This window comes from Nerophis lumbriciformis, linkage group LG30, assembly GCF_033978685.3.
Source record: "Nerophis lumbriciformis linkage group LG30, RoL_Nlum_v2.1, whole genome shotgun sequence".
Classification (NCBI taxonomy): domain Eukaryota; kingdom Metazoa; phylum Chordata; class Actinopteri; order Syngnathiformes; family Syngnathidae; genus Nerophis; species Nerophis lumbriciformis.
Window position 1 is genome coordinate 13014371 of NC_084577.2, and position 22959 is coordinate 13037329.

The 22959-nt window shown below is 38.4% G+C and overlaps 1 protein-coding gene across 3 annotated transcripts in view; it reads right to left on the minus strand.

The window, feature by feature from the left end:
* The window catches only part of lsamp (limbic system associated membrane protein), a 1017468-nt gene that overhangs the window by 94025 nt on the left and 900484 nt on the right, over positions 1–22959 (minus strand). For all 3 annotated transcript variants that reach the window (XM_061925611.1, XM_061925610.2, XM_061925609.1), the window contains one exon: positions 4235–4360. In XM_061925611.1, the coding sequence (XP_061781595.1) occupies positions 4235–4360 (126 nt within the window). The remainder of the gene's footprint in view (positions 1–4234; positions 4361–22959) is intronic.

The window sequence follows — 22959 nt, forward strand, 5'->3', positions numbered from 1 at the left end:
CATCCTCGCTGAAATTAATGGGGAAATCGTCGCTTTCTCGGTCCGAATCGCTCTCGCTGCTGGTGGCCATGATTGTAAACAATGTGCAGATGTGAGGAGCTCCACAACCTGTGACGTCACGCGCATATCGTCTGCTACTTCCGGTACAGGCAAGGCTTTTTTATCAGTGACCAAAAGTTATCGTCGATGTTCTCTACTAAATCCTTTCAGCAAAAATATGGCAATATCGCGAAATGATCAAGTATGACACATAGAATGGACCTGCTATCCCCGTTTAAATAAGAAAATCACATTTCAGTAGGCCTTTAATGTGGTTGGATGTTACTTTTTTAAATAATAATTATTGTAGCAATCCGGTTGTTAAAGTTAAGGATTGCTGAGATTTCTGATAGTTTGTGAGGGCACCATAGTGGCTTTCTGTGTGTGTGAGCACATTGGCAGAGCAGCGCATAAAGCACAGTTCAGCTTGTTCATAAAGAGAAAGTTGATCTGTCACCCCTTCTTATGTTTGTTTGTTTCTTCATGTTACCATTTTAGTCATATATTATTTAACATTTGAAAAAAATGCTACATTTGAGCTAAAACAGTAACACACAATAAGGTTTAGTGTGAAATGTATTAATTGAAATATTCATGGAGTGCAGGTCCGGTTGTGAAATTCAGTTTTTGAGATGCTCTGCAATAATAATAATTAATAAAAGTGCTTTCAAGACAACTTGAAAGGTGCATTGTCCGCTATACTTTATATTTTAGTTGACAAAATTTACTGTAATTTTAGTTGACTAAAATATTGAGGAATTTTGTGGAATAAAACTAAATGACTAAAAGTAAAAAACATTTTCGTCAAAAGACTATTATTAAAAATGTAATTAAAACAGCTGTCAAAATTAACAATGAATCCGTGTTCTGTCTTTTTAAAAAAACTCTGAAACTCAAATGTAAGCATAATTTAAGGATAACGGTGTTCTATTTATTTCACAAAGATACAGAAACTTGTCAAATCTCAATTTCGATGTACCCTATAGAACATTTCGAGCACGGCCGTCCACATCATGTCGTTTCTAAAAATCGGACGCCCGTTTATATTCGAAGGCCTTGTTAGCTGAGCACGGTCTCGTTATTGCCCAGGCAGGCGAAAACGCACTGCAGGGAGACCCTGGGTTGCCAGACATCATTATCTCTCTCCGCAGCCCCCCACCCACGTGCTGTCACACTGGCTTGGACACGCGGATCCTGGGGAGATACTGTTACAAAACAACAATACTGCAACATTTGTAGTGTTTGCAAATCACGAGGAGTCAACAACTCCATGAGTGGACTAACAAGAATCCAGCATGCCAAGCCACATATGGGTAAGGAATGAAGACTTGTTGACGAAAGACCACAGCGGTACATGTGATTAAGTCAGCCTGGCAGCCGGGTGGTTTTACATTTTGAATCTTTCCTCTCACGGTCCAGATTACAGACACAACAAGGCAGAGCTATGTTGTCATATGCTTGGAAAAAAGTAGTTTGGACAATATTGCCGTGATAGTGCTCTCACATAGTGCTCTCACCTACTCAGTGGCCTTGTGGTTAGAATTTCCGCCCTGAGATCGGTAGGTCGTGAGTTCAAACCCCGGCCGAGTCATACCAAAGACTATAAAAATGGGATCCATTACCTCCCTGCTTGGCACTCAGCATCAAGGGTTGGAATTGGGGGTTAAATCACCAAAAATTATTCCCGGGCGCGGCCACTGCTGCTGCTCACTGCTCCCCTCACCTCCCAGGGGGTGAACAAGGGGATGGGTCAAATGCAGAGGACACATTTCACCACACCTAGTGTGTGTGTGACAATCATTGGTACTTTAACTTTAATTTAACATAGGGAGATTTCTTAAACTGCACGCCTAAGTATGGCCCAATGTGATTGCATTCACGAGACGGTACTTTTTAGAGGGAGTACCGAATATGACTAGTATCGCGGTACTATACGAATACCGATATACCGTACAACCCTATCACATACACTGTATAGTTTTTATGGATTATTTCTTCAGTTTAAGAGCATGATGTAGACAAATGCTCTGAGTCTGTCTGCATAAAGCCAAATATTTTTTAAATTAAATTATTGCATATTGTGCTAATGTGTGGCACCTGGAGACAATAATATATTGATTGACTGTCTAAAAGTAACATGTCTTCCATTCACTTGTTAATTTTGCAGTTTACTGCATTTTTATGTATAAAATCAACAAATTGCAAATTGCAGTTTCGGAGAGAAAATTAGGTTTTTTCTCAAAAGCGTGCAGCCCTAGTGTATATGTATGAATAATTGTGTGTACCTGCGTATGTATGTGTTTGTATGTAGAATAAATTTGTCTCCCAGTATGTGCGAGAGCCAAAGTACAGCCCCAGCTACCCACAGGGCCCAACCCAAAACAGCAGGTGTGGTACCTAGGGAACAAGGGACCCCCGGTCCCATGCAGAACACCCGTGCCAGAGACAGACCCGCCCGGCAGAGGACAAGGCACGGGAGAAGCAGGAGACAACCAGCTCCCAAGCCAGCAAGAGACCATACCCCACGCGGGCAAAAAGACGGAACACCCAGTAAAAGTTTTTTTCTTACCTGCACTTCGCCCCCTGTCTCTGCATCCTGGGGTCACACCAACAACGATTGACACAGACCGTAACAAAAAGGACTATACTACTTTTTAAAAAATCTTTTGATTTTTGCCCTCACAATCTTTCCGTGTGCAGAGAATTATTCCCTGAGTTTGTAAACATTGACCAAAAAAAAAAAAAGATTTTGAGAAAAGAAAAATATCAACCGAATCACTCTTGTATGATACACCTTTGGTATCAATTTATGGACCGGTTCTTTTATGTGTTGTGTAGTAGCTGCGACAATGCTGACACTATCTACCAGTCAACATCTAATTGTCATCCAATAATTACTCAAGTGTGGCCTTTTCCTGTATTTTAGTCAAGTAATTTACAAAAGGTAAACATGGTAAGCTATAAGCTAAAAGGAGCTGGCAGCTACACAACAGCTAAGCACACACTAGCAGACAAACTAGACCTATGTAATTTGTGTCTTTATTTGAACAATATTGCAGTCTTAAACAACACTTTAAAAAAAGCAAATATCAAATAATACGTTGCATATTACTTACAGACACAAAGTCTCCAAAGCAGAAATGTGTTACAAAATATCCAGTAACAAACGTATCCGCACCATTCAACTTTCTGCGTCATGACCTGATTTATAGAATTATTGCGACCACAAGGTGTGGCCGAAAAGAAATTATCACTCCATTTCAAAAGTCTGCTGTAAGTTCATTACTACTATTTTTCTCTTCACTTGATCAAGCCTTTTCTAACATTCAACACTAATTAATTAATAAAAACAACATTAAAACAAGTGTGTACTATGATTTGTGCTGATATTGTATCGGACTTAATATCGATATCAGCCATTATTCAAGACTCTGTTATTGACATTGTGAAAATGTTGTATCTAAATATCGTTAGTTGTTATATTATCCTCTCTCTAGATTCTTATTAATCTACATGTCAACTTCCTGTTAAGAACTGCTTACTTTCTGCCGTATCTACACTTCTTTAAGTTTACTAAGCACTTGTTCCAATGTGTTGTTTAAAGCCAGCTTAGCGGTTAGCTTTTAACTATTAGCATGCCTGTTCCCGGCTTGCTTTATATGTGTAACATGTTTTGCCTCATCCTCCAGTGATAACATTACTTGATAATGATACTTAAGATATTAAGAAAAGGAAGAAGTGATTGCTATTCGCTTAGGGGAGTGGCTCGGCGCTGTGTATGGAGACACATACTGTAATATTGTAATTGCTTTTTATTATTGCTAGCCGCTTGTCAGCCGGGGGACTAAAAACAAATAGTGTCAGCAGGTGGGGATCGGCATTTGTTAAAAGGCATTAAATGGCAATGGGGACCAAATACAATGTAATATTGGCCGATACTGATTGGTGGTCGATCGATCGGTGCATCCCCATAAATTAGAAAAAAATCACGAGTTTGACAAATGGTTTGCCCAGAAAATTATGTAAAGCACAAGATAACACTGGATATTTATATAACTAATTATAACAAATAATAGCCATTTATTTATACAATGATTCAGTCTAGTGATCTCGGGTGATACAAGTATATGTTATTGTTTTGTACACACTCCAGGACGACACACTGAATAATGAGTGCTGAATGGATGATTTTTACCTGAGGGGTTGAGCAGCCGCCAGGTGATTAGAGGGTCCGGCCTGCCGCTGGCCAAGCAGCTGAGTGTGACATTGCTGCCCTCATTTACCGTCATGTCTTCTGACATCTTGTAGATGTTGGCTGGAACTGCAGAAAAAAAAAAAAAAAAAGATGTTTATGTAAATGCAGAGTTGCATACAACAAAGCGTTTGAAAAATGTGCCCTTCGACGCCCCCTGTTTTTTTTTTTTTTCACCCAGGCTTTTTCATTACAAACAGTGCTGCTTAATGGCACCAGCTGCTTTAAGTGCATAACATCAGGAAATGGTTGTCTATGAACAATGATGGAATACAAGAAACAAAATTGACCTTGAGTGCCTTTGTCGAAGGAAGACTGCTGTGGATTTTTTCCCTTCCACTTTCGAAGCTCTTTGAGCTACTTTTCACCACATACAGTGCATCTGGGAAGTATTCACAGCACTTCACATGTTCTACAGTTTGTTATTTGTTATGTTTTGTTACAGTCTTATTAAAAACATGGAATACATTCATTTGTGTCCTCAAAATTCTACACACAATACCCCATAATGCATACTTGCCAACCCTCCCGGATTTTCCGGGAGACTCCCGAAATTCAGCGCCACTCCCGAAAACCTCCCGGGACAAATTTTCTCCCGAAAATCTCCCGAAATTCAGGCGGACTCAGGTCCTCCACAATATAAAAAAGCGTACATGCCCAATCACGTTATAACTATAGAATGATGGAGGGCGAGTTCTTGGTTTCTTATGTGGGTTTATTGTTAGGCAGTTTCATTAACATCCTCCCAGCGTGGCAACAACACACAACAACAGCAGTCACTTTTTTGTATACCGTAAAGCAGTTCGTCTGCCTTAAACAGCAAACAGGACAATACTGCCATCTCGTGCATTTGATGAAAGCACTTTTGTGCGTGCCACACATCAATGCTCAGAGAGGGTGTTCAGCATGGTTCGAAAAATAGTGACAGAGAATAGAACAAGGATGGACAATTCAACCCTTAACTCAACAATGAGTAGATGAGTGTTATGTGTGTGTATATGTGTAAATAAATGAACACTGAAATTCAAGTATTTATTTTATATATATATATATATATATATATATATATATATATAATAAAAAAAAAATATATATAATAAAATATATATATATATATATATATATATATATATATATGTATATATATATGAAATACTTGACTTGGTGAATTCTAGCTGTAAATATACTCCTCCCCTTTTAGCCACGCCCCCAACCACGCCCCCGTCCCACCCCGACCACGCCCACCCCCACCCCTCCCCCCACCTCCCGAAATCGGAGGTCTCAAGGTTGGCAAGTATGCCATAATGACAATGTGAACAGGTTTTAAAAAAAATATTTTTCAAACGTATTAATAATTTAAAAAAAAATCACACAAGTATTCACAGCCTTTGCTCAATAATTTGTTGATGCACCTTTGGCAGCAATTACAGCCTCAAGTCTTTTTGAATACGATGCCACAAGCTTGGCACACCTATCTTTGGGCAGTTTCACCCATTCCTCTTTGCAGCACCTCTCAAGCTCCATTAAGTTGGATGGGAAACGTTGGTTTTCATCCGGGATGTCTCTTTACGTTGCTGCATTCATCTTAGTCCAGTCAGGGAGGTGACCAAGAACCCCATGGTCACTCTGTCAGAGCTAAAGCATTCCTCCAGAAGGATAACCATTTTTGCAGCAATCCACCAATCAGGCCTGTATGGTATAGTGCCCAGACAGAAGCCATTTTTTAGCAAAAAGTTGCCAAAATGCACCTGAAAGACACTCAGACCATAAGAAACAAAAATATCTGGTCTGATAAGACAAAGATTAAACCCTTTGGTGTGAATGCCAGGCGTCATATTTGGAGGAAATCACCAGGCCAATACCATCCCAACAGTGAAACATGGTGGTGGCAGCATCATGCTGTGGGGGTGTCTTTCAGTGGCAGGAACTCGGGGACAAGTCAGGATAGAGGGAAAGATGAATGCAGCAATGCACAGAGACATCCTGGATGAAAACCAACGCATCCCATCCAATCAGATGGAGATTGAGAGGTGCTGCAAAGAGGAATGGCCGAAAATGCCCAAAGATAGCTGTGCCAAGATTGTGGCATCGTATTCAAAAAGACTTTTGCTGCCAAAGGTGCATCAACAAAGTATTAGCAGCCTCCGGTCTTCAGGCCAGGGTCTTCTAAAGATCCCAAAAACTCATTTTAAAACCCGTGGAGACCTGGCATTCCAGGCTGTAGCTCCCAGACTCTGGAACGATTTGCACCAATCCTTTCATGATCTTGACTGTGTTGAAACTTTTAAGAAACATGTGCAAACTTCTCTTTTTAGTAAAGCTTTTAGTTAATGCACCTTTTAACTATCTTTTTTAATTCACTTTGTATCCTTTTTATAATGGTGCCCCTGTTGTTTTAAATTGAATTGTTGTTATACTTAACCTATGTTTTGTACAGCGCTTTGTGATTTTATCTGTGAAAAGCACTTTATAAATAAAATGCACTTACTCGTATTTTTCGGAGTATAAGTCGCACCGGAGTATAAGTCGCACCTGCCAAAAATGCATAATAAAAAAGGAAAAAAAACATATATAAGTCGCACTGGAGCCCGGCCAAACTATGAAAAAAACTGCGACTTATAGTCCGAAAAATACGGTACTTACTATTAAGCTAATGCTGTGAATACTTATGTACTTGTGATTTTTTTTAGTTTTATTAAATTTGCTATCTTTAAAAAACATTTTTCACATGTTAATGATGGGTTTTTGTGTGTTGAATTTTGAGGACAAAAATATTTTTTTCCCCCCATTTTGGAATAACGCTGTACCACAACAAAAATGTGGAAGAAGTAAAGCACTGTGAATGTTGTCCAGATGCACTGTATCAGGTAATTCAACTTTCTGAGCACCTGAAAATATTGTTTTTCTCTTCTTATGGCCAAGCAGCATGCAGTGCAATGTATACATCCTATTTGGCATTCACGGTTTCCAAACAAGAAGTAAATAAATGTAAAAGTGAGGTGAGTATACAACATTGTGTTAAAAATTAACCTATCATTATGCCAGTTGGGCATTTGATCTTCCTGCCAACCGTCTGTTACGAGTAAGAAAGTGCAGTCGGTTTCTTAGTGCGTCAGCAGGCAAGATGCAATATATAAGCCGGGATATAGAGGACATACATCACAGTTTTTTACAAGCCGTGGGGGGACTGGCAGGGAAATATATTTCATGTATGCGCATATTACACCGAAATTGCAAAGAATGATCTATCACTTTGGATTTTGATGAATAGGAAAACATAAATAAAAGGCCGAAATGAAGATTTTTTGATTTTTTTCAACTGTGACAAAGTGAATTTTGCTCCCTGCTTATAGGACACCATTTGCACCATTTATACCATTCGATCTGTGGTTTGCAACAAACATTTTATGCTTCATGACAAACTGAATCACTGAAATGATTTCATCACACTGTTAACAATGCTTATCAGGATTCAGCCATGTTGTAGTGAACTGAAGCTGACATTAATCACATTAGGCCCCATTCAGCAATAAATTCCTCACTTTTCCTCTTATTTTTCTTCCAAAGTGATTTCCTAAGGGGAGTCCATTCAAATTCATGACGTGTTCTTAAACGCCCAAATGGCAAATGGCTAGAGCGTGCGTGTCTATCATAATTTGCATATAAACACGCCCATATTTCCCTAATATGCATATGTAAACACCCTCAATTCCGTAATTTGCAGAGGTAAACGCCCTTAATTCCCCATATAAGGGCACAATTCCGACGGAAAAGCCGAACATCAAACACACGGAGAAAACACAAACAGATTACAGATGAGAAATTCGTATGATTCTGCGGGGGAAATACATAATGTCAAAACGTAAGTTTAAGAAAGGGGGGACTGCTGAGGTAGCCTAAAGCATTCAAATAAATATTTGTCACTTCGGGCAAATAGGTCTACATGGTCGTGAAATATGCGCTCCCTCCCCAGGGCACGATCTGCGGCATCTTGCAGTAGCAGCAAGATGTTGGTCTTTTAAAGAGTCACCTATCACTAAATTAATGCCCCGGTAATTGATGGTTGTGTGTGTGTGTGTGTGTGTGTGCAAAAAATGTGCCTTGGCTCAAAAAAGGTTGAAAAACACTATTGGAGTTCTATACGTTAATCAATAGTCAATATACCAGCGGTGCAGCTTTTTAAACATCACAAAATGCTTTTCTTTTTGAGGAAGTTACATTATGTGTTTTATTGTTTGTTTTCATTGCTTCCATTTTACAATTGTTTTAATACACAAACAAGGTTATTTGTTTTTTGGTTTTTTTAGCACTTTGCCTCTCCTTTCTTTTAGTCATTTTAATTTTTGTCACAGCTGAATGAGCAGCACAGTTACAGTATAAATACATATTTACGAATGAATTAGTCCTATCTGTTGTTCGTAAGCACATGCCTGAATAAAAGTCGATGGAAAAATAAGAGCCATTTGATATGTGTACGCTTTATCATCCGACCAGTCGATTAATCGTTAAGATAGTCGATGACAAATCGACTATCAAAAATATCGTTAGTTGCAACCCTAATAGCTAACTTAGAGCTTACTTTTGTTTTTATTGCTTACTCCACTCCTGTGATGCAACGACATTGCTTCTCAAGAAAAAATATTTTAATTTGAATAATATTGCACTAGGCCTGGCTAATTAGTAGTTTTAGCATTGTTAGGCAGTAGATGACTGATGTGACTGTAAATGAGTATGTCAATGATTGTGTATTCGGGGAACATTATCACAATTTCAGTATGGTTAAAACCATTAAAAATCAGTTCCCAGTGGCTTATTATATTTTTCGAAGTTTTTTTCAAAATTTTACCCATCACACAATATCCCTAAAAAAGATTCAAAGTGCCTGATTTTAACCATCGTTATATACACCCGTCCCTTTTCCTGTGACGTCACATAGTGAAGCCAACACAAACACAAACAAAGAACAGCAAGCTATAGCGACATTAGCTCGGATTCAGACTCGGATTTCAGCGGCTTAAGCGATTCAACAGATTACGAATGTATTGAAACGGATGGTTGTAGTGTGGAGGCAGGTAGCGAAAACAAAATTGAAGAAGAAACTGAAGCTATTGAGCCATATCGGTTTGAACCGTATGCAAGCGAATCCGACGAAAACGACACGACAGCCAGCGACACGGGAGAAAGCGAGGACGAATTCGGCGATCGCCTTCTAACCAACGATTGGTATGTGTTTGTTTGGCATTAAAGGAAACGAACAACTATGAACTAGGTTTACAGCATATGAAATACATTTGGCAACAACATGCACTTTGAGAGTGCAGACAGCCCAATTTTCATCAATTAATATATTCTGTAGACATACCCTCATGTCAGCAGGCCAGGGAAGGTAGGGTCGATATTCTTCTCTTAATCATCTTCGGGACGGTGTGAGTCAAAACATCCAGGGGGTTTAGCTCGCTCGTCTGCGGGAACAAACTGCCGCCATTGCTTGCCGTGCTACCGAGGCCCTTTGTCCCTGAATTGCTCACACACTCCGGCAGATTCAATGGGGGTCTGGCGGAAGATTTCTTTGACTTTATCGTTGGAAATGCATCTGCTTTGAGTGTCGCAGGATATCCACACATTCTTGCCATCTCTGTCGTAGCATAGCTTTCGTCGGTAAAGTGTGCGGAACAAACGTCCAATTTCTTGCCACTTTCGCATCTTTGGGCCACTGGTGCAACTTGAACCCGTCCCTGTTCGTGTTGTTACACCCTCCGACAACACACCGATGAGGCATGATGTCTCCAAAGTACGGAAAACAGTCGAAAAAACAGAAAATAACAGAGCTGATTTGACTCGGTGTTTGAGAAAATGGCAGATTGCTTCCCGATGTGACGTCACGTTGTGACGTCATCGCTCCGAGAGCGAATATTAGAAAGGCGTTTAATTCGCCAAAAGTCACCCATTTAGAGTTCGGAAATCGGTTGAAAAAATATATGGTCTTTTTTCTGCAACATCAAGGTATATATTGACGCTTACATAGGTCTGGTGATAATGTTCCCTTTTAAACAGTACACTGCGAAACTTCAAAACCAATGTCGACTACAGCACAAATCAGAAACTAGTAAACACATCGGGGAAAAAAGAACAGCGCTGTTGTGGAATGATGTTGCAGTGTTTCTTTTTCCACATTCATTATTTCCCCGGTTATGTTTGCAATGTGGAACCAGCATTATATTTCCCTCCTGCTGCTCACCCTAGATTTTCCTCACGGTATCAACCCCTGCAGCATAAAAACGGTGCCTTTTCATTTTTCACTGAATTGCCTCAGTCCAGCACTGAAGTATAACGTCAAGGCCAATAAAATGTTAATGGTCTAAAACCCAGTGTTTGTCTAAAATGATATTCATCCTGTCTTTTACCTGAGTTTAGGTACAGCGTCTCAGGCCATGTCAGTTACGGCCTAATCATCCTGGTTCCCTGTCAGTCTGCCTAGTCTTATTAGTTTATTGTCTTCTCTTTTTTGGCAGTGCAAGTCTACATCTTCTGCATTTCTCAGTGGCACTTTGTAATATTAACCTATTGGCTTTCACACTAATCAGAAAATTACTCTACCCTCTAATACTGTCTGTTTAATTTCTCTTTGATTTTTAGGCTCCGCTTTCTTATTTACCATTGAACAAAGATCTGATAATGATAACTGTGCTGTTGTTAGATCTTGTTTTCTTACATTTTCGAGTCTCATTTGCAAGTATGCATTCACTTCAGTTTGTCCTATTGTGTTGTCAGGAAGTAGTCTATTGCAGTGTTTTGTGCCTTTGTAGTGTGCCGTGGGAGATTATCTAATTTCACCTATTTGGGTTAAAAATATTTTTTGCAAACCAGTAATTATAGTCTGCAAATTATGTGTTGTTGTTGCCTGTCGGTGCTGTCTAGAGCTCGGCAGAGTAACCGTGTAATACTCTTCCATATCAGTAGGTGGCAGTCGGTAGCTAATTGCTTTGTAGATGTCGGAAACAGCGGGAGGCAGCGTGCAGGTAAAAAAGTGTCTAATGCTTAAACCAAAAACATACAAAAGGTGAGTGCCGCTAAAAAAAGGCATTGAAGCTTAGGGAAGGCTATGCAGAACAAAACTAAAACTGAACTGGCTACAAAGTAAACAAAAGCACAATGCTGGACGACAGCAAAGACTTACTGTGGAGCAAAGACGGCGTCCACAATGTACATCCAAACATGACGTGACAATCGACAATGTCCCCACAAAGAAGGATAAAAACAATTGAAATATTCTTGATTGCTAAAACAAAGTAGATGTGGGAAATATCGCTCAAAGGAAGACATGAAACTGCTACAGGAAAACACCAAAAAAAAGAGAAAAAGCCACCAGTTAGGAAAACAGCAAAAAACTCAAAAGAAGTCACAGCATGATGTGACAGGTCGTGACAGTACACCTACTTTGAGACAAGAGCTATAGTGATGCATGGTTGGTTATGGTTTAAATTCATATCCAACAATTGCGACAACGACTTTTTACTGTCAACTGAGTTTCGTTTTTTAATGATTTCTGCTGGTGGTGTGCCTCTGGATTTTTTCAACGCAAAAAATGTGCCTCGGCTCAAAAAAGGTTGAAAAACACTGGTCTATTGGCATCAAAGTTTAATGTGCCAGTCTTGGCTTTTGTTGATCCCTATAAAGTGTTTATACTGTGAGCATTGCACTTATAACACACACACTGTTTTACCCTTTAAAATCGTTTTTAATCAAATTTATTTTTATATTGTTTTAATATGTATTTATTTTTTGTTTTTATTCAGTCATTGGTGGAGCTAAGGATAATATTTTGTATTTATTTTTTGTTTTTATTCAGTCATTGGTGGAGCTAAGGATAATATTGGAATATTGCTTTTAATATTGTTGCTCAGCACTTTGGAAACATTTATGTTCTTTAAATGTGCTATACAAATAAAGTGGATTGGATTGAAGATGTTTGATTGTAACATGCATCTTTAGTTGTATTTTTAATTACCAAATTTAGAGGTGCTGAAAACGCCATGTAACATTGCTAATGCTAATCAGTTGCATGTATATGGCTTATCTAATGTAACTGCGGTCCCCTCCAAGGTTTCTCATTGTAGCCCATTGGGTTGAGTTTTTCCTTGCCCTGATGTGGGATCTGAGCCGAGGATGTCGTTGTGGCTTCTGCAGTCCTTTGAGACACTCGTGATTTCAGGCTGTATGAATAAACTTTGATTGATTGATTGATGATATATATTAATGCATTTTGAAAAGTGGAGCCTTACTTTTGAGCACTTTCTGTCAGGCATGTTTGCTTTGTTGGCATTGAAAATGGGCAACATAGAGCAGTCCCAGCAGGCACAACACATTGATACAACGTTGATTATACATACGTGTCCTTTAAAACTGACTTTGAAAGAACGTTGCAAAATAGTTGTATTTGTAAATTGAGACAACGTTGGTGTCTGACGTTGGATCCACGTTGTTGGTTGGGAAGTTACCAAATTCCAATAGTCAAATCAACGTCAGAACCTGACATTGAATAAACGTTGTCAAAAAGCATGTTGTTTCAACGTTGTATTTGTGTTGTAGAATATTGGTTGTGAAATGACCAAAAATCAATGGTCAAATCAACGTCAGAACCCAACATTGACAAGATGTCGACAAAAAGCATGTTGTTTCAACGTTGTGATTGAGTTGCTCAACGTCAAGACCTAATTCAACAAGTTCTCAACGTTGTTTTTATGTCTTGTGCCTGCTGGGGTTCTTCTTAAATTGTGTGGCCCACCCACCCAGAGGAAAATGCTTTATCAGTATCATGCTTCAAACCCCGCTTTGAAAATGTGTGCACTACAAAACATGCTCAATGTGATGAAAAAACACAAAAAAAACTAAACAGCACAAATTGTTTTATTAATTTTTGTTCTGTAGGTCAGTGATTTTCCTGTAGCAGTTTCATGTCTTCCTTTGAGCGATATTTCCCGCATCTGCTTTGTTTTTATCCTTCTTCGTGGGGACATTGTCGATTGTCATTTCATGTTCAGATGTACATTGTGGACGCCATCTTTGCTCCACAGTAAGTCTTTGCTGTTGTCCAGCATTCTGTTTTTGTTTACTTTGTAGCCAGTTCAGTTTTAGTTTCGTTCTGCATAGCCTTCCCTAAGCTTCAATGCCTTTTCTTAGGGGCACTCACCTTTTGTTTATTTTTTGTTTACGCATTAGACACCCTTTTACCTGCACACTGCCTCCCGCTGTTTCCGACATCTACAAAGCAATTAGCTACCGGCTGCCACCTACTGATATGGAAGAGTATTACACGGTTACTCTGCCAAGCTCTAGACAGCACCGACAGTCAACAACTACACATCATTTGCAGACTATAATTACTGGTTTGCAAAAAATATTTTTTACCCCAAATAGGTTAAATTAGATAATCCCCCACGGCACACCAGACTGTATCTCACGGCACACTAGTGTGCCGCTGCACAGTGGTTCAAAAACACTGCTGTAAGTTACAGTGTTTTATATTTTGTCTTCTTGCGTTATTGTTGCTGATCAATTTGAATTATTTATTAAGATTATTTATTTAACTTTTTAGTATCAAATGTTTCAAGTCAGTCAAAACATTGTTATAGTTTATATAAGGATAACAATTGTTTTGTGATTTTTCAGGCAAATTGATGCATTTTAAATGTTTTATGTTATGGACTAAAAAGCAATGCTAATAAAGTTATTCTTTGTTGTAAGTTGATCTATATTTGTTTATTTTTCTTTTTTTGTTTTATTTAATGTTAAAAAAATACAATGTTATGCAGAGGTGTATTTACAACAGGGGTGTCAAACTCATTTGAGATCGGGGGCCACATGGAGAAAAATCTACTGCCGAGTGGGCCGGACTGGAAAAATCACGGCACAATAACTTAAAAATAAAGACAACTTCAGATTGTTTTCTTTGTTTAGAATAAGAACAAGCACATTCTGAAAAAGTACAAATCATAATGTTGTTTGGTTTATTCACAACCACATGTTGCGGTTAAAAGTATTCTATCTTTATTTGTCGTCATTTATACTTCCTGAATAAATTATGTGATAATGTTCATCAGTCAACTCCATCCATCCATCCATTTTCTACCGCTTATTCCCTTTGGGGTCGCGGGGGGCGCTGGAGCCTATCTCAGCTACACTCATTGGTGTTAATTTTCAATCTATCAAGATAAAAAAATAATAATATCAAAATCAAATTACAGGATGTTATTTATGTAGTTTGCTCATTTTCCTCGACTGGTACACTAACATCAGGTGTTTTTTTTGTTTGTTTTTTACATATGTAGCATCATCTACAAAGATACAAATAATTGCTATTGTGACATCAAGTGGACACATTTAGAACAGCAGTTTCTTGTTTTCTTCTTCTTCCTAGGCGAGCGTAACGGAAATGTATTCAGAGAATGCGCCTGTTTGCCCGCCAAATGCTTGAGTCTGTAAATCGACGTGCCGTCACACACAACAAAGGTATCGGAATTGGGTACCATTTTAATTTTACTTGAATCGGTAGAGCCGACGAAATTTGGTCAGTCGTTACGTATAAAAGTAGCGAATTGGGTAGACATCCTTAGTGAAATGACCCATATTTTCACATGAATTAGAAGCAACAACGGATCACCTGCTTGCTATAACGGGGGAACCCAGAAAAGAGTGTTTGCTTGAACAGACACAGGCCAAACCAAACAGCTTACATTTCGACTGCCTGAAGAGCCTCACAGCCGACCAAGCAAATTCCCAATCCTCCCAATGGCAAGTCAACCCCTGGAAGGTTGCATTTTGGACACATTTCATTTAACAGGAAATATACTCTTGAGGCTCTGAACAGGTTTTGTCAATTCATTCTATTAGGGCTCTTGAATGCAACTGCTCCATTTAAACTTACTCAGAAGATGTTACTCATTTTTGCTTACCTTTCCATTGTTCTGTCACACACACAAACAAAAACTGTCCACACATTACCCTTAATATCAACTGACAATAAGTGGCAATGGGCGAAGAGGGTTTGAAATGAGATGAAGCGATGAGGCAGAGGGGTTTACAGAAGACAGAATACTCCAAATGGATTTTATATGGAAATAAAAATGTGTGGTGGTTGTTGACAGGCGGACTGCAATGTGTACGTGGATAATTATTGCTCAGAAGCATGGAGAAAAATGGATCATATGGGATACTGGAAAATGCCCATACTTCGATGACCTTGTGGGCTAGACATGATGATAGGTATATAAATGATGGGACTGTATAGATCAGGGGTGTTCAAAATGCGGCCTGCAGGCGTCTTCAATTTGGCCCGCGAGACAGCACGAGTCCAATAAGCAATTTGTGTTTTCATATAATATACAAATAATCAGCGGTCAGATAGCTGCCATTTTGTTGCCAACTGGTGGCCAACGAAACTAACTCAAGTCAGTAGCTATTAATTGCAAGTCAAGGTGAACAACCTTCCCTAGTCATGGTGAAGAAAATAAAATTCAACCAGCACAAAAATGTCAATACGTGGTCCTTGGGGTTTGTTTTCCCGGAATGCAAAGGAAAGTTGGCGCGGGCAAGGCGTGAATTTAAGTACATATTTATTTAAACACTAACAAACTACAAAAAAAGGAAGCAAACAAAAGGCGCGCACAATGGCGGAGAACAAACTTGGCTAATGATACAAAACTTGCACAAAGGCAGAAACTCTGAACAATAAACAAAAACACTTACTGTGGCATGGCATGAAGCATGAACTATGATAAACAGAAATCTCATGGGTAGCAGAGGTAGTATGGATGGATAGGATAGATAATGTCACCAGGATGATCAGCAGAAACAGACAGGCTTAAATAGCAGTGACATGATCAGTGAAAACAGGTGCGTGACTCAAAACGTGAAACAGGTGCGTGACATGACAGGTGAAAACTAATGGATTGCTATGGTGACAAAATAAACAAAAGTGCACAAAGAGTACAAAAACAAAACCGAACATGACTAAAACAAAACATGATCACACAGACATGACAAAAAATGTATCAAACATGATCACACATAACACATCCTGCTCATTGAACTTTGTGGATGTTATATAAAAAATGTCCAATCAGCATGAAAAAAAATAAAACTAAACCCATTTAAATCCATTACAACAGGGGTGTCAAGCTTGTTTTCATTGAGGGCCACATCGCAGTTATGATTGCCCTCAGAGGGCCGCTTTTAACAATGAGTAATATATGAATATACATGTATATATATATATAATACAATAACAATATATTTTTTTACATAAACTGCAAAAATTCTGGCAGCTCAGTCACCAGAATCTTACAGTAAAAGCAGTGGGTTTTTTACAGCATGGAGTGGAATGGAGTAACAAAACCACTGTTTTTAGCGGTAAAATTCAAGCAACAGAGCTGCCGGTTTAGTTTTTTTTAATCGTAAAATCTTCTTGTTTTAATGTTTTTTTTGTTTGTTTTTTAATGTGTTAGTGTCTTAACTGTATATGAAAAAAAAAACAGTACCAAAGTTGATTTTACGGTAAAAAACTCAGTCGGCGGAATTTAACCGTACAAGCTATTGTCAATTTCACAGTCTACAATTTGATTAATAATTTGTTTTGAAATCATAAGTCAAGCCGATATTTAAGTACAGTATTTATCTTTATTTTAACAAAAAATATTTTTGGAATACATGATAATACAATATTTTGATTTTGATAATATTGAATTTTAAAACATATGCAATTGCATGCAGTACATGATTTTTGATGTCAAAAGGGAAAGAACAAATATATTTAGTAAGAAAATATTAAGCATTTTTTAAACGCATATTATTTCCAGGTTTTCGCGGGCCACATAAAATAATGTGGCAGGCCAGATTTGGCCCCCGGGCCTTGAGTTTGACATCTGTGTGTTACAAGGAATGACGGGAAAATGCAAAACACCCTCTCCTCACTTATCCATGTTTGGCACATTTTAGCTGCTTGATATTTCTGATTGATAAAAAAAACTTTAAGGAGGTCGTCACGGAAGTAAACAAGGTAGGGGTTGAACATTCACATAGTCTTAATAACTAAATATAATATTTATTATTACATATCCATTATATAATTATAATAACATGTAATCATATATATATATATATGTATATATATATATATATACATATATATATATATATATATATATATATATATTTATTTGGGGACAGCGTGGTGCAAGTGGAAGAGTGGCCGTGCCAGCAACCTGAGGGTTCCTGGTTCGATCCCCACCTTCTACCAACTTCGTCACATTCATTGTGTCCTTGAGCAAAAAACTTCACCCTTGCTCCTGATGGGTTGTGGTTACTGCCTTGCATGGCAGCTCCCGACATCAGTGTGCGAATGTGAATGTGGGTGTGAATGAGTGAATGTGGAAATAGTGTCAACGCGCTTTGAGTACTTTGAAGGTAGATAAACGCTATACAAGTATAACCCCATTTACCATTTATATATAGTTACTTTGCATACAGTCAGCTTTTAGCTCCCGGCCAATTTTTTTAAGCCCAATTTAGTGTTGTCCCGATACCAAAATTATTCCGATACTTTGATACTTTTTTAAATAAAGGGGACCAAAAAATTGCCTTGTTGGTTTTATTTTAACAAACAATATTACGGTACTTTAAACATATGTTTCTTGTTGGTACTTTTCAGAGGCGGTATAGTACCGAATATGATTCATTAGTATCGCGGTATTATAGCCGTACAACACTAGCCCAATGCCGCCCCCCAGTCAAAAAGTCTAGTCTAGATATTCAAATGATAGGACTGTCAAAATTAATGTGTTAATGCAATCAATATTGATCAGAATACAATTTTAACACAATTAACCTTCTGCAACACAGAATGACTCAAAATTCCTGACACGTTGCTGGCAAAACCTATCGGCTAGTTTGTCAAGTAGTGTTACTGTTATGTGTCACGACGTGGACTATCTTGCAGCTTGCTGCGAGGATTGTTTTCCCGGAATGCAATCGGACCAGACCAGTCATGGCTTGAAGGTAAACACATTATTTAATTTAGACTATAAAAAGTGGTACAAACAAAAAGCGCTCGCAGCGGAGGTACAAACTTAGCGTGGGAAACAAAAACTAGCACTTAGGCCGACTATGGACATGAAACAAAAGTCACTAACTGTGGCATTAATAAACAAAAACTTGCTTGGCAAAACAGGAATCTATGGCATGAAACGAGCATGAACAGAACAGATACAGAGTATGAAATGAGCAGCATAAACTATGGTATCAAGAGCTATGGCATAAACAGAGCACAGAGTAGCAAGAGTACTAACAATGTCGCCAAGTTGACTACCTGGCAACTACAGGCTTAAATAATAAAGTCTTGATTAAAGACAGGTGTGATTGAAACAAATGAGACAGGTGAAAACTATGAGTTGCCATGGTGAACAAACAATCCAGGGTGAGCAAACAGGAACTAAAAGAGTCCAAAAACCAACAGAACATAACCAAACAAAACATGACATTATGTTACTGTTGACCTTCTCGATGGGAGCATTTCAATGAAGCACTTTCAATATAAAAAGCTACATTTATAACTGAAAAAGGGTATAACAGGTGTGATGTGAATAAGTGTTTGTTTCGACATTATGTTTAAGGGCCCTTTTAATGCTGACAGGACAAGCACTTATTTCATTGTTCTGGTCCTAAAACAATGTCAACGAATAAAATTCTCCCCAAAAAAGACAAAGAGTAGTAATTTTAGGCTTGCTTTCTAATGAGTTTCAGCACATTCCACGTCATCCGCGGAACATTCATGTGTTTTGGTAGCATCTTTATCCCAAATCTTGATATTTTCATGCAGAACTTGAAGTCACTATCAAATATGTCTGCTAGATGCATTGTTGCAGGTTGTAGCAACACAACTACAGAAGGGCTCAGCCTGCATACATTTCCACATGATGGCAATATGAGGAAAGTGTGACCCTCTCCAGTCAAAATGACTTATGCAAAATGAGACGGACTCAGCGTGAGGAGAGTAATTTGCTGCAATTTTTTATTTAATGATTGTGACTTCGAAGAAGAAGAGTTTTGGTCGGAGTTTAGATGGAAAAAAAATTAGAGAGTCAAGCAAAATGTGATCCTGAAGATCAGAAGAACCCTCAAGGGGAGAGAAACTGAGTCAGAACCTGCGAAAAAAACGACAGAAAATGAAGGTGAGGTTATTTGCGTCCTCTTTTACTGATGTTTTCCTCAAGAAGCGTCAGGAAGCACAGGCTAGGGTGTCTATTGAAGAGCAGGGAAGTCCTGAAATGGCAATTATTTTATATTTATTTTTAGCTCACTATATCATCCATCCATCCATCCATTTTCTACCGCTTATTCCCTTCGGGGTCGCGGTGGGCGCTGGAGCCTATCTCAGCTACAATAGGGCCAATTTAGTGTTGCCAATCAACCTATCAGTTGTCAAGTAATCATGGACCAGGGCAACAAAAATATGTAAATAAGTAATCAAAATACTAGTTTTACATGCCTTTATCCACACAGTGTATGCGGGGGAATGGGCGCCAGTTCTGTAGAACAGTGTTTTTCAACCTTTTCTGAGCCAAGGCAGCCGATATTGACAGTAAAAAGTAGTTCTCGCAATTGTTGGATATGAATTCAAACCATACCCAAGCATGCATCACTGTAGCTCTTGTCTCAAAGTACCTTATTTTTCGGACTATAAGTCGCAGTTTTTTTTCATAGTTTGGCCGGGCTCCAGTGCGATTTATATATGTTTTTTTCCTTATTTATTATGCATTTTCGGCAGGTGCGACTTATACTCCGGTGCGACTTATACTCCGAAAAATACGGTAGATGTACTGTCATGACCTGTCACATCACGCCGTGACTTATTTTTAGGTTTTTGGTGTTTTCCTGTGTGTAGTGTTTTAGTTCTTGTCTTGCGCTTCAATTTTGTTGTTGATTGTCATGTCAGCTTTGTGGACGCCGTCTGCTGCTCCACACACTGTAAGTCTTTGCTGTCGTCCAGCATTCATTTTTTGTTTACTTTGCAGCCAGTTTAGTTTTATTTTCGTTTTGCATAGTCATCCCTAAGCTTCAATGCCTTTTCTTAGCGTCACTCGCCTTTTGTTTATTTTTTGGTTTAAGCGTTAAGTACCTTTTTACCTGCACACTGCCTCCCGCTGTCGTCTGCATATTGTAATCACGACAAACCATGTTCCCGACTTCCGCAAAGCAATTAGCTATCTGCTGCCACCTACTGATATGGAAGAGTATTACACGATTACTCTGCCGATCTCTAGACAGCACCGACACTCAACAACCTACCTATTACCGTATTTTCTGGACCATAGGGCGCACCGGATTATAAGGCACACTGCCGATGAGCGGGTCTATTCAGGTCTTTTTTCACACAAAGGTGCATTAAAGGGGGTCATATTATGATTTTTTTCAAAATTGAAAACACTTTCTTGTGGTCTACTTAACATGTGATGGTGGTTGGTCAAAATGTTGCATTGGATAATGTTTTACAGATCATCTTCAAGTCGCTTTCTGACTGTCGCTTCAGGATGCGGTGTAGCGTGCAAGGACCGGAGTGGAATGGGGAGCTAACTGTTTTAATGACATTCATATTTTACTTAAAAATTAAAAAACCCTCCAGAACTCTCTAATAAATAAAGTTCCGTGGGTGAATAATGTAAACCCACTACACCGGTAGTTTTTAGCGCTTCCATAGCGAGATATAAGTTAGAACTTTACACTACTTTATATTAGAAATGGCAACAACAGAGGATGAATATCCCATAACAAGAAAATAATGAAAAATAAGAATCTTATCGACTACGGTATCGGCACGGACTACAGTGGCGGAAGTGCACAGGTTTTCAGGACTTCTGCAGATCTCAAATACACATCAGCATGTACCAGAAGGTAAGAAAAGTTGGTTTTGCATAATATTATGAAATAAAACGCCAGATAATATGTCATTTTGCGGTCCTTATACACACACCGTAAAAATACTTGTATCTCTGACTACAGTAGCCGTAATGAGCCGACAATCCATCAAGCGGTGCGGCTTCAAAGTCATACTAAAACATACTGACAGATTTTTTGAGTGCCGTGTGTAATGTTCTTTATTTTCAATGAAACATTTAAAGTTTTGGTGTTGTTTACTGGCGTCATATTGCAGTCTACACGTATCTCTTATGTGTGATTGCCATCTACTGGTCCCACTTGTCATCACACCAAATGTACCAAATAAAATTGCTTCGAGGTCGGTAAGCACAACCAGAATTAGTCCGTACCGGGTTATAAGGCGAACTGTCGATTTTTGAGAAAATGAAAGGATTTCAAGTGCGCCTTATTGTCCGAAAAATATGGTACTCGAAAACTAATTTATATTTATGGTAAAAGGCTGCCAGAATCATTTTTAGGAGCAAAAATACTTATATAGAACTTCATGGTGAATTTTTGATCATCTGGATGCTATGGGTCCTTTCGATTAAAAATCTATTCGCGGTCCAAATAAATTATGTGACTATGCTACGTTTATGCGTGATTAATGAGATATTGTTTTGTGATTATTCACATTAGCTTGAAAACTCCAGCATTCATGCCGTGGCCCAAACGTCAAAACTGAGAGCAGTTGACATTCATTAATGAAGGTACCCATTATTATTCCTCCATGTTGACAGATTTGCCAACACAATTAGAGACAAATAGGCTTTTTGTGTACACAGAAAATGCTTTTCAGCTCAGCTCAGGAAAAATGGGAGAAAAAAAACCAAACGTGTTTATTATTTACTTCAGTGTTTTTTCTCTTATAACATGAAATAAGACAAAAAAATAACAACCTATTAACCCTGTGTGTAATGTAGTAATATTCAAGCTTAACAGACACAATTCAGTCTATTTTCCATTACTCAGTATACAAATACATAATCCTATTAATTATGCAGATATTATCGTTATGCTTTTCTTTCTCAAGACTGCGTTCCCCGGCTGTATCTACCCCCCGCTGCTTTTCAACGTGGCATTTGGAGGAGTGATGTGGGAGCAAGTGTAGTATAGCTCTGCAATTATGCTCAGCTAATTTGAAACCATTAGACGATAATAAGAAGAAAGCATTTGCAGCTCTTTGGCTTTTAGTGCTTATAGGCTTTACTACCAATTACAATACCTGCTCTCCGTAATACAAGGTCAGCCAAAAAGCTTTTTTTTCCAGAAAATACCATTAAAACCGCTGCGTCATCAACTATGGTGGCATTAGTCAGTATTCAGATTTGAATAATATTAAGCTGAAACTGGCACCTGTGTATAATTTCCATTTGCGCGTGCTTGCATAATCCCTTTTAAACTATTTAACTGTTGTGCAGAGACACAGTAATTAAGATTACTTGGCCAAGTTTGTCCGACAAGTAAATTAGCGGTTTAAAAAAAGGTATACAAAAATGTGGCCAGTCATATGATTATATGTTTAATTGCATTAATCACATGTTTGAATTTTGATTAATTCCGATTAATCATTGCTTGCATAACTTAAATCGACCTAAAAAAAAGACCCCAGTATTTTTACACAAAAGCAAATTTTATTGTCAGAATGTCTTACGGGAATATTTTCAAATATTTTTTTCTCAAAATTTTGGAGCAAAATT